Genomic DNA, 13,057 nt, shown 5'->3' on the forward strand with positions numbered 1-13,057 from the left:
AAGTTATGCGTTTTACACCATTTTACAGAAAGGCACGATGACATAATAGATACATTAGGATATCTTTTCAGCCATCGGGAAAACTGTGGAGTCTGTCATATATGACCTGGCTCACAAGTTCTGCCTCACGCACCAGGATTCTTGCGTTATTGTTTCCATTATTTTATTTTACATAGCATATTTAAGATACATGGGGATAAATAAGAACGATCGCTTTAGATCGAAGCATAGCATAAATACAATTTGAAGGATCATTTGGGGTATGAATAGGTGCATTTGGAGTTATTTCATCCTTGTTCTTCCGGTTAGTGAGGGGACTGTCGTTAAATTGTAGAGGTGGTAACTTGCACGTTACTTGGAAACCATCACATAATTATTTTTTTTTTTAACTGGACAGACATCGAAATCCATGCATTTAAAACCAGTTTATTCAACTGCGGAGCACAATCTGACACAAAGTAACTGCACACCTATATTTACATATAACCTTTTTAAGTGGTTAACCCTTATTTTTTAATACCTAATATTTTTCCTCTCTCCCCCTAGATCCACCCACTGCAAACTCCTGTTTTGCAGCGATAAAATGATCACCAATCTCAGTGTATACCACAAAACAGCCCCCTTTGTATCTGATTACCACCAAGAATGTATATCTGAACACATTACCTCTACTAAATCTCTCTATAAAGTGGACAATGGAAACTCCTGTGCAAGTTCAAGTACATACAACCCGCATAATCCAGAGAGAAGATTGCAACTCATCCATGTGTTTTAAGTCTGATGTCTCTTGCAAAAAAAAAAAAAAAACTTTTTTCCTGGTCCATTCTCAAAAAAAGCAAAGTCCACAGGGCACAATGATCTGAGGCTCAGTCCATCAACTGTTATACTGACATGCGTTCAAACTAGATCCCGGGCTTTGTAAGCTGCTGTATCCAAAAGTTGAATGTTGCTTGGATTTAAGTCTAAGGCTGGCCAAACTAGAATTACAAGTGTCTCTATAAACTGTGTATGGAGAACCAGGAGGTCCATATGGACAAGCCGTTGAAGACATAGCTGAGTTGAGCGAAGAACTGCTGATGTTGTTAAGATTATTGATGTTATTTAGACTTGAGTTTGGCATACCAGGAACAGCGGAGTGCCCCATACCGGATGGCATGCTCATGGAAGAGATAGAACTTGGACCAGAGAACATGGATTGAGAAGACAATGGACTCATGGAGTTGAAAAAGGTGAAACTTTTGGTGGATAACGGAGCAGGAGTCAGACTTTTAGTAGCCCAGTTGTTGTATGGGTAGCCAGCATACACGTCTTCATAGGGTTGCATGAGACCACTGAACTGAGGAACATAGCCATTTTTGCACAGATCCATCTGTTGGTTGCGTTCCCTCTTCCTCCACTTGGCTCTGCGGTTTTTAAACCAGACCTGCAGATAGAATAAACGGCATACTGTCAGCCCTAATGACAAAAAGGGTCACCCTCAACTATCTAGATTTCTTACAGCATTTACACTATTCTGACTTCAATAGGAACACAACAATCCGGTCTTTGAGGGTCAAATGGCCATATAAGACTTATTGGAAGCACAGTTACATTCTCGCAACAGCTGCTACTTGTTGATAATACACATCGAGAACGGTGCCCATCGCTTATATAGGGCTTCCTAAAGCCAGTTTGAAGTTTATAAACCAACATGCAAAACACGTTCCTTGAAACAAAGCTTCTGCGCAAATGAGTATTGGCACATAAGCCCAGTGAAGAATTAAATATCCCCTTGGAGGACATAATCGTGAAACCAAGGATAATTAATACAGAGCGGGTGTATTGAGGGCACTAAAGTAGTCTCATTAGTATAATTACTCTACATGCACTGTAACTGACTATAATCCAATACTACACTAGGCTGGAACAAATCCCCTACCAAAAAGTAACGAGGCCGCTGTGATAGCAAATGGAGTTTTATATATGTATTTACTAAATGTATTGTATTGGAATTTTGCTTCAAGTATGAATGTATGTTGTGCATGAAAAATTAACAAACTGTCGGGAAAGTAATAGTATGGGGCTGATTTATTAATCAAGAAAAGAAAATGCATGAAGTGAAGCTGACACAAAACAGAATTCTTGTTCAATTTCCCTTTAAAATTAAATGTGAAACTTTACTGGTTGCTATTGGTAACAGCTCTATGGTGTTGACTTACTAAAATAAAAGAGACCATTCGCTTATCAAAGTGGAAAAGGTAAAGATGTGTTTAATTCAATTATCCAAACCAGTGTAAGCAACAATCCTGCCCTTTTCCCCTTGCACATAATTGGGTATATTAAAATGAACACAGCTTCATGTTATTTATTTACTAAGCTAAGTGAACATTCTCTGTTTCTTTAATCAACCCTAATGTTTGTGCTCATTCTCTTTTCGCCAGTTGTAATGGGTAAGCCCGTAGTTTGAAGAAAAAAAAACAACAACAATCTCATCACTATATATATCCACTATGTTAGGAATGCCATGAAATCAATGATTAAGTTATGGTGGTGTCATTTGGTTTTAGATAAATTATTTTAAAAGGCAGATTTGTAAATTATACTGTATATAGAACGTTCTTACAAAATAAACAACTCTCCAGCTCTCGTGGAACTAAAATCCCAGTGAAGTTTTATAGCCGTATTCAGCCAATAAATTTGTCCTGAGAGTACAAGAATCATCCTGCAAGCCGATGATTGTCGGTAGTGCTTCTCTACCATCCATCACATCAAAATTGTTTACAATTAATTCATAGCTTTTCATCCACAATATCAGTCAGTCGCGCCTTCGGTCCACTTCTGTATCAACACCTTGCAAGGCACTCTAAACGCTGACTTCCATTATTCAGCATATTTTTCCATCCACGGCTGCACTACAAGTCCCAGCCTGCGAGTCAAGGACTTACTAAGGTGAAGTTCTTGAGCTATAGCATGGCTGCCCACGGCTATACAAGAAAAACCTGTCAAAGACTGCAGTGCTTACTCCAGAAGGTGCTGTACCACATCATCCTAGCATGATATTCTTTTTACATTTGTCTTTTCCACACTTGTAGATCTAAAACTTTCATTCAGAAAGTAATCTACAACTTAAAGGTTTCATGCATTGGAGCTGCAGGTACCATGCAACACAGCAGGCAACTAGTTTTCGCAGGCACTACATGCAAGTCAGTAAATCAGTAATAGCTTGCAACTGGCCACCGTGGCTTATTTTCCATAGGTGGCTTCCATTGTGGTGGTACTGTAAAGCCCAGCCACAGCCTGCAACACATTACATTTACATCAAGATTTCACCCTCCTTAGTGAAAGTACAATGGGACTACTAGTCTCACCTATAGCTGCAAAGCACACGGAATGCCAGATTTTTCCCTATACAGCAGGAGAACTAAATTTGCCTGCTTTAACTCTCATCTGCCATCTGGATTGGTGAGTTAGTCATCTATTACCTGCTATTTACTACACCTCGTATTACTAAACTTCTGCAGGTTGGACTGGTGTCTCATTATAATAATCCAGCAGCTGTATTCGCTATATATACTGCATGCCCTCACCTCTATAACAGACTTCCAGTCCTGTTCAAGGAGATTTTTTTTCCCCTGCATTTAAATCCCCTTCTTCAAATGTACCAAGCATTAATTGGCAATGGTTGATGTTTTATCAATGACCTCTCTTTAATGATAAAAAAGAAACTATTGGTGTACTATAGACCAGCACTTCCGACTACTTACCCAGCATCATAAAATTCCCTTGTTACAGATCATAAAAAGGGTATTGGATTAGTAATGTTTAAGGAAAATCTTTACATTGCCCGTTGGATATGCAGTCCATGCATGTATAACTAATTAGGATTTACTGCTCTGACCAGTTGCAGAGTTGACTCTGCACTGTGAACACACATACTAGCCCTGGCCCACAAAGCGCCTTGGATTTTGTTTAATATAACTCATTGCCATTCAGTTCCTTTTACTGGTACACACAACACACACGGTACAAATAACGACTTGACAGAAAGCTTTCCTAATTAAAATGGTATTTGCTGTAGAAGCACACCAGACAGGCTCATTGATCGCTTTTTCTAGCCTAAATGAAAACAAGCCAACCCTTAGAAGGATCATAATTAGAAAAAACGGTTGTGCATTTACGTGCAATTGACTTAGAATAAATTAAATAATATTATGCTATGGCAAGTTGTTGTGTGTTGGTGTGCAGATAATTTGCTTTCCGGCTTTCTCTCTGAAAGGACTAGAATGAAACAATTACAGGTTTGTTTCAAAATAAAAAGAGAATAGAACAGTATCACTTGGATCACTCTTCACCATAACACAATTGTTTATTTTTAACTATTATTATTATTATGCAAATAGGGTGATGACGTTGCTACTACTAATAGCAATCATTAAAGTAGCGATGTGATGAACTTGTGCTTTTTAAGTATTTCCTTTTTTTAAAACATTTTTTATAATCAAAATGTTTATGTTCAGCGTTCAGCTTATCTTCTAAAATGTGTTTGTAGAACTGATATTTTTAAACACAATTTTTTTTTTTCATTACACAGTTCTGGTGCTGGCTTTTGATTCATGTAATTATTCAAATATAAATGTTATGTTGTCTATCTATCTATCTATCTATCTAATCTTTTTATCTATCTTACAATTGACTATTTTGTTACTGTATCATTCCTGGCCTGCCCCTTCAGAGGGATTTCCACCAATAGACTAAAATGCATGCCTCCTGTATATTGGAAAAACTTCGAAAAGGAAGCAGCAACGATTGGTAATACTAGGGGACAGATTGGGGACCTTTTTGGTGCTATTTCAAAGTTTAAAACGTATGCGAGTTTCCCAGGTAAAAAAGGCAAAATGCACACCAGTTTCTGAGAGAAGAAGAAACGACCAAAGGTATTTGACCAGATCTGTAAATTAAACGTGACATAATTCCCGCAAAGTTCAGGTTTCTTAGATTAAGACATAGGTCAAAAATAGTCGAATGTGAATTTATCAGTCTATCGACAAATCTGTCATATTCTGCATCAAAGATCGTTTTACTGTACTGGTATTTAAGAAAAGTTGTTTGCAGACAGGATACATCATACTTGTAATGATTCATATCTGACTAGAGAGTAGTCATATAGCAACACCGCTTACCAGAGAGCAGATTTTAACTAGTCTACATTGTTATTTTACAGACGTGAAGGAGATGACACGATTTTGTTGCTTGCAGTGTATTTTTCCTATGTGTAAATGCATTATGGACTTTGTAGCAAACAGTGCGGTGCTAGCACCAGGCACCTTACAACATACACAAGTAGGTTCAGGTATCATAATGTCACTGTTTCAAGAAGTAAAAATTGTATACGGTATGATTAATAAACACAATACAGATCATTTGTGTATGTTTGTATATACACACAACAGCGAAGTTTATTTAGGTATTCCTGATTATCAAACCCACATTCAAAGCAGCTTCATTCTACAGCTATGAAGAATTTACATGATAGCGGGAGGCTCTTTGCATACAGTGTGCATGAGCTATGTATCCATCCAACTACATGCAGGAGGAAATTCTATCAGGTCTAAGACTAGAGACATCGCTATACTCTATGGGGGGAATTTATCAAAACTGGAGCAGACAAAATCTGGAGCAGTTGCCCATGACAACCAGCCAGCTTCTCTGTTCAGTTTGCTCAGTTAAGATTTGAAAATGAATGAGAGAAGCTGATTGGTTGCCATGCACAGCTGCTCCAGATTTGTCTGCTCCAGTTTTGATACATTTCTCCCATTGCATAAGAGAAAAACTGCTGTATCTGCCAGGTATAAATTGATCGATTTATTTTTAACAGCGCCAAATAAATAACGAACAGTGCACATAGACTGAATCATATTCACATAAAATGGAAACCCTAAAAGTCAATCTAACGATAAAAAATTGTGAGGCTCAATTATTTTATTTCGTAATTAGCTTTTATTTTATACATTGAGATATGTTACCACTTTTTTTAGTGCATGTAAGTCTATTGAAACTACCAGTGACCTAACTGGAAAATATAGATTTTTTTTACTGGTTATTAGGAACATAATATTAACAAGCGTTGGTTAGAAATATTTTGCAAAGTAAATGTTTACTGGCCTTAACGAAAAGACTGTTACCTAGTAATTCAATCATATTCGAACATAGAACTAGTATTTCTTTTAATTTACTTTGCACATGATTAGCTATTCAAAATGAACACAGATTTACCTTATTTACGAACATCCTCCTTTCTAAGTGAACACACAATTTGCAAGCCAACACTTCTACTGTTTTATTAAATCGACTCCACTGATTGCAAGAGCTAAAAAATTATTTCCAGTTTTGGATCAAAGTCTTCATGTCCCAAGTGCAAGGCTTCCTTGTTTTAATGTAAGATCACTTTAGTGGCTAGTTTAAGTAGGACCTAATACATCCAGAGCAAAGAAGACTATAGGCCTTTTAAAACTTCTCTTCATATTGAAGTTTCCACTTTGCCTAGTGCCCTATGAAAATGCTGCTGTATAAAAGTACTCAGGAAGAGGGTGGCAAGTCTATTGGCTAACAGAGCGCTCTTTCAATGCAGTACAACATCACACAGTTTGCTACGATTACACACAAGTCTATCTTCGAAATCTAAATTAAGCCTACAGTAGTTTGCAGGGGGGGAGGGGGGGGGTTGTTAATTTTCAGTTAGGACCAGTTACATGTAACAGGCTGCTTTAAAGATATTTAGGACGTCTAAAAATTGAAACTTATTGACCTTTTGCAGCTACTTTTTACTATGATTTTTTTTACATGCAAATCATTTCCGTTTCTTCAATCTTTTATTAGGGGCCATATGAAATGAACCTTTCAATTTCAGTTTGCCTTAAGGTTCAGTCCTGGGTTTTACTTTCCATCTGGTCTTTGTTTGGGGGGCACTACTATTTTAATGTGTCTCTGTGCCAAATTAAACAACTTAAACTAAGAAAGTCGAAGAAAATAAGGGCGTAAGGACTGGGATTCATCCACCACTTATTGCATGGACAAAACTGTAGACATAGGAAAAATTTGACATGCACAGTCTCCAAAGGGAATGGAAAGGAACAGAATAATGGTATTGTGTAATGGAAAGCCAGCACACAATTGTGTATTTAATTAAAAGGGAACCTTTAAAGTTTTTGTTAACAGTAATACAAATATGGGCAGTTTCATGTGAATAATGCTATCAATGTTTGTAATATTATATATATTTGCAAAATGTATTTGTACTTTGCAACTATATGTGGAAAATATAGTTTTCCTATTGGCAAAAAATATTTTTCTATTTTTTTATGGTATGTTCTCCAAAATGCTTATCATTCTAATCTATTTGTGTGTGCATAAAGGAAGGCCTGTTGGGTGGAAAAAAAATAAAAATAAAAAAGCAACAATATTATTATTATTATAACAATAACAATATTAACAATAATATAATAAATATATTGTGCGTCTTTTGTGCTTTCAGCACTTAACTGTGTGCACTTGAACCCTGGCTGTCACCTGAGTGGTGGGAGTAATATTAGACTGCACCTTTTCAAGTTACCCCGATGTACTAATCCGTGCCCCATGCAAACGATGATTAATTGGATTGCTCATGAAACTATCATATAACTTGGCCAAGCCTCCGATCAGAAATTGAGCACTAATACAAATTGAACTAGGCTTTGAAAGTGAGCTCTGTGCAGTTTGTAAAGGAAATGGATCAGATTTCACAGTTATGGATTTTCCATTGCAGGTCCACACACACTGTGTGAGCTTGTCATTGTTGGGGGCTGTTTGCTCGTACAGTAAAGATTGTGCTGGCCTTACCCTAACTCTGGCTTCTGTCAGATTGGTCCACACTGCTATCTCCTCTCTCATGCTCATGTCAGGGTAGCGGTTCCTCTGGAAAGTGGCCTCTAGCTCCTGCAGCTGCTGGCTGGTGAAGTGAGTCCTTTGTCTCCTCTGCTTCTTCTTCTTGGAGGGGTCCTCTACATTGCCATCCTCATTTTTTTGTTCCCCACCTCTATCCTTCTCTGTGGAGAGACCATAAGCACACATCAGTATCAATTACTAAGTCACCAGGCTTCTGGCTAATAATAAGAAACTATTATAAGTCTGCATGATGCGCGAGTACTTACTATTAGTAATAAAACCCACTGGATCTGCTTAACCTAACAGGAGCTACCCAGATTGCACCTTAGATAGATATACAGAGCAAACAAACAGTTTTTTTCTATCTATCTATCTATCTATCTATCTATCTGTCTATCTATCTATCTATCTATCTATCTATCTATCTATCTATCTATCTATTTATCTATCTTGATCGATAGGTAGATAGATAGATAGATATATAGATAGATAGACAGATAGATAGATAGATAGATAGATAGATAGATAGATAGATAGATAGAGATACACTGTATATATCTATTCATAAATACGTTTAAAATTTGTTTTTAGACATTTCCTAACAGTAACATCACATAGGCTAGCCATCTATACCGCACAAGCCAAACAATTGTTGCTACAATTGTAAAGGAGCATAGATTGTGCCACAACCTCATTCATAAACATCTTTTAAATTACAAATATAGAAAGAAAACATTTTATTGAAAAACTTTAACTATCACTTCTAGATACTAAAAGCAGGTAGCAGGTAATAATAATAATAATAATAATAATAATAACAAAAACAAATAATATTAATAACAAGCTAACAAAAACAAGAGCTCAGATGTTATGCTTTTCACAGGAATTCCAAATTCTCAAAGTAAACAAAACACAAAATCGATAATATTATCACCAGTTTGCAGTGTTCACCCTCTTGAAACTAGTTTCATAAATATGAGCCTTGAGGCACAAATATTGATGCTACTTCTATTACAGGCCCCTCTCAGTAGCAGCTTTCAATAGGCCACAGAGAGAAAAACCCCTGTGGGAGTTTCTTGATATTTCTGTTGAGGTCACCTAAGCTGACCTGTCTAATCTTTACGTGTTAGTGAAGTAAAAAAAAAAGTGTACTTTAGCCATCGACTTGTGTTATGTAAACTTGATAGTATCTCGAGAGAAATTTATTGTTGTTAATTTTGGTACTAATTATATTAAGGATGTTCTGTAATATACCCGTTGTTGTTTTGACTCCCACTAGCCAAATAAAACATTAAGACGAAAAAAAAGATACTTGTTCTTTGATACCATAGACCATAGAGTCTGCCTAGTAAAATTCCTTCAATTTATATATATTTTTGGGGGGAGGGGGAGCGTTTTGGGTAGAATGAAAGGTGAGGCTAAATACTACCCTATGTATAATTCAGCTATTTTCCAAAGGGTCAGCAAAAACATTATCTTTCCTCCTGCCTAGAAAGTAAGTAGGCCTGTCCTCAGATAATCCACTGCAGCAGATGTTTGTCTATTTCCCCTCAAATGTGCTCCTGCACTGAGAATACAAAATATTTATTTTCTTTTGCTTTAAAAGCCCATAAACATGCCATGATAGAGATTAAACAGACCAAAAAAAACAAACTACTTTGGGAGTTCCAGACTGTACTTTTCACAGAGCTAAAAACAGACATACATGCAAAAAATAAAAGAAAAATAATAACATTATTTTTCGGAACTGTGTGACTTTTCGCAAAAAGAACAGGACATCTCAATCTGTAAGAAAACCTTACTATTAATATAAGCATACAGCACAATGTTTGTATTTTTTTCAGCTTTAAAATACCGTAACGGTAGGATGCATATATGGTTTTGTTTTATTTTTTATTCACATGGAATATTAGTCTGAAATGTAATAGATTTGGCCGTATGTTAAACGGAGCTGTGCAGGGACGCTTTTAGTACAGTAAAAATAGTTAATCTCCCCGCAAAGTAATAATATCCATATTAGATAAGGTCGCTATGGTATTTATTAATAATTAAAGCGATAAATCTCCTGAACTAGACCTCAATAACCGATCGTTTTTTTTCATGCATTTCCTTATGAAAACAGTACACAATATAAATGACAGGCTTTCATAGTAATACAATGGCTCAGTCTTATTACCTGGAAGTTCAGTATCGGACGATTCACTGGCTGAATTCTCAATTGGATCTCTAGTTTCTGATGATCTTTGCAAATGGTAGGTGGAAGTCATGTCGTGAGAAGGCTGGGGTCTTAAACTTTCAGGCAATCTCTCCAGATTCATCCCCCCTTTAAAAGAATCCATGACAATACTGCTCATGAAACGTGTATTCCACAATATCCTACACAACCCAAGTCAAATCCAGTTTCTTTTCTTGCAAAAGGTGGTGGCCCATACAATACAAATGTCTTTAGAGGGTCGCCTTAAATTCTCCTTCCTCTCAGGCAATGCAAGTTAGGCAGTTTCCAAACCAGAAATACATTAGACAGCTAGGTAGTGCAAGTTGCTAGCTTGATAGTTTTTAGCTAAAGAGATTAAAGAGACCTGCCCTAGTTGAAATGCCTGCAGTAGACTGGAGCCCCGCCCAGCTGAGGTGAATACCTCCCTGTCTTTGCTAATAAATTACTATGTGCAGCACTGAACCCAGCCTACAGTCTAGCAAAAGAGCAGCCTGCTAACTCCCCATAGAATGTTGTAACTGCTCTCTAAGGCATCCCCGGTTTGCTGGCAATCGATTTCTTAAAGAGACCAAAACCCTGCTAGAATTCCCACAACCTTCTACTTCTATCTTTACTTTCTAGGATAAAAAGAAAACCACAATTTCAATGCATAATTATAGGGGAAAGAACAAAATTAACTTTTTCTGTATTTTTTTTTTCTTTCTTGCGAGTTCCTATTTATAATGTGCCTTGAACTTTATAACTAGGGTGTTTTATTTCGTTTTGTATATCTCCAAGCCCATCTGAATACTTTTGTCTCACGACAAATATTGATAGACTCACACAGAACTCTTAAGCAAATATATACCTTCATACCATTCAAGAATTCATGGCAGATGTGAATAGGCTCAATCGCTTTTGTTTACAAGGGGAGTCCTATACTCCATAGAAAATAGCTTTCAGAAAAATAAAAATGGACACATTTGCCTTTTACGTGTTATTGCACAAAAGCTTTATTTCTGGATTGCAAATTAAACACGTTATAAAATGAAGCTCGCAGGTTACAGAATAATTAAATCAGGATACATTACTATAGTGGATGGCCTGCATTTACAATGCAGGGGTCGGTTTGTTAAAGAATATGAACTGTACAATAAGTTATATATATATATACTGCATCTAATATTGATATTTTAAGAGCAAAGTATACATGTGAATTGACTATTGATCCATACAGTACGATTGTACGTCCTATTTTCCACGTCCACAATCAACTACACGTGATGTATATGACCGAAGTAATGACAGAAACAGTACGAGGGGGATTTATCAAAACTGGAGCAGACAGAATTTGGAGCAGTGGACCATAGTAACCCACCAGCTTCTTACTTCATTTTGTTCAGAAAAGCTTTGAAAATGAAAGATAGAATCTGATTGGTTGCCATGTACAACTGCTTCAGGTTCTGTCTGCTCCAGTGTTAATACATTCCCCCCATTACAGTTTGATACAGACTAGTTACACACACACACACACACACACACACACACTACACAGAGTTACATATTTATTTATTTATTTATTTTTAACACCAACCTATCCTTCCTCCGATATAGAATAGGGAAACTTAATAAAGATCTTTTGCGCCCATATATCAGTTTTGCCTCTTAAAATGATAATTATCCATATTTTGTGTATTATTTCTAATGAGAGGTATTGTTAATAATTTTAGATATTCATACGTGGCAACATCTTACTGATGTATTCCTACGTTTTGGAGCTTGCCCAGCATTGGGCCGTATTCCCAGAGAATAGTCAGTAAACCAAGCGATCATCCTGACCTTTATCCTCAAGGAACTTGTCATTTGTTGATCTGCTAAAAGGGACTCCTGGGTCAATAGCAGAGTTGGCCTGTCATGGGTTAGGATGGGATAAGTGGCCGGCATTCTGAACCTTTGCACCTTTGTATAGTCTGGATTCTGAAACCCGCTAGCCTATCGGTATTTATCACCCGATACATGTCCTTGTAGAATGATTGGGGCAGATTTGTCGTATGTATCTGCTCCAGAGTTGGGAGTTATAAAAAAGTGGTATTTAAAAAGTGCCTTCCATATGCCCTAACTATCATAAATAGCACTTCCAAGTGCCCCCATCCCCATCCTAGACTCTCCCCCCCCCCACACCATTTATATTGCAATACGAATATAAATCCCATACGAATTTTGAAGGTTCCACAATAATGTATTTGCCCAACTTTATTTTCTTAAACTTTTATGGTAGAAATGCTCTGATCTTTAGTACCCATACAGCAACCAATCACAGAAGAGCATTCGTTAGTCTCTTGGAGAGGAAATGGAATCTGGATTCTCGTTCATTGCTATGGGTTACAGCTCATCACAAACCTATGTCCCATCTTCATATGGCCATCTCTTTCCAACAAAGGCCTATTTGTACAGACTGGATTTGTAGCTCTCTCCGGCTAATGTGGAAATACGAGTCTCAGCAGGCTTTTGTCACATGGCATGTTGGGATGTATAGTTTACATTCATTGGTGGCTCACAGAATGCTAGGCCTGCAAATATCCTGAAATTGCCAGTAGTTAATTGTTTACAGATTATAAGTAAGTAATAAAAACTGGCTTCAGATGAATAATTGCACATCATTGCATGCATTGTTCAAAAGGAACACAAGCCCAGTTATGTATAACAAAATACAAGTATGAAGGATATAGAATGCTATTTAGAAATCTGTCAATAATTATTTCTATCTCTGATGTATAGATGAGCAAAGCAAGCTATGTGGGATGTCGCTTTAGATAATGGGCAAAAATCGAAAGTGTTGCTTATAGCTTCCGATGCAATTTATTTCATGTAAAATATAAAACCTGACTGGTTGCTATAGGCAAGCTTCGTCCCATGTAGAATATTTTGGGGTGCACAGGGAAGGAGTGAATTTAAGTGAACCCA

At 36.9% G+C, this 13,057-nt stretch overlaps 1 protein-coding gene across 1 annotated transcript; it reads right to left on the reverse strand.

Moving 5' to 3' along the window:
* Positions 1–874: 874 nt before the first annotated feature.
* PITX1 (paired like homeodomain 1) lies at positions 875–10,238 on the reverse strand. The gene is made up of 3 exons (XM_018565308.1): positions 10,076–10,238; positions 7,855–8,060; positions 875–1,423 (listed from the first exon to the last, which is right to left on the reverse strand). The coding sequence occupies exons 1-3, from the start codon at positions 10,236–10,238 to the stop codon at positions 875–877; spliced, it is 918 nt and encodes a 305-aa protein (XP_018420810.1).
* Between the last annotated feature and the right edge of the window lie 2,819 nt (positions 10,239–13,057).

Source organism: Nanorana parkeri, unplaced genomic scaffold, assembly GCF_000935625.1.
Source record: "Nanorana parkeri isolate BGI_ZX_2015 unplaced genomic scaffold, ASM93562v1 scaffold831, whole genome shotgun sequence".
In the NCBI taxonomy this organism is placed as follows: domain Eukaryota; kingdom Metazoa; phylum Chordata; class Amphibia; order Anura; family Dicroglossidae; genus Nanorana; species Nanorana parkeri.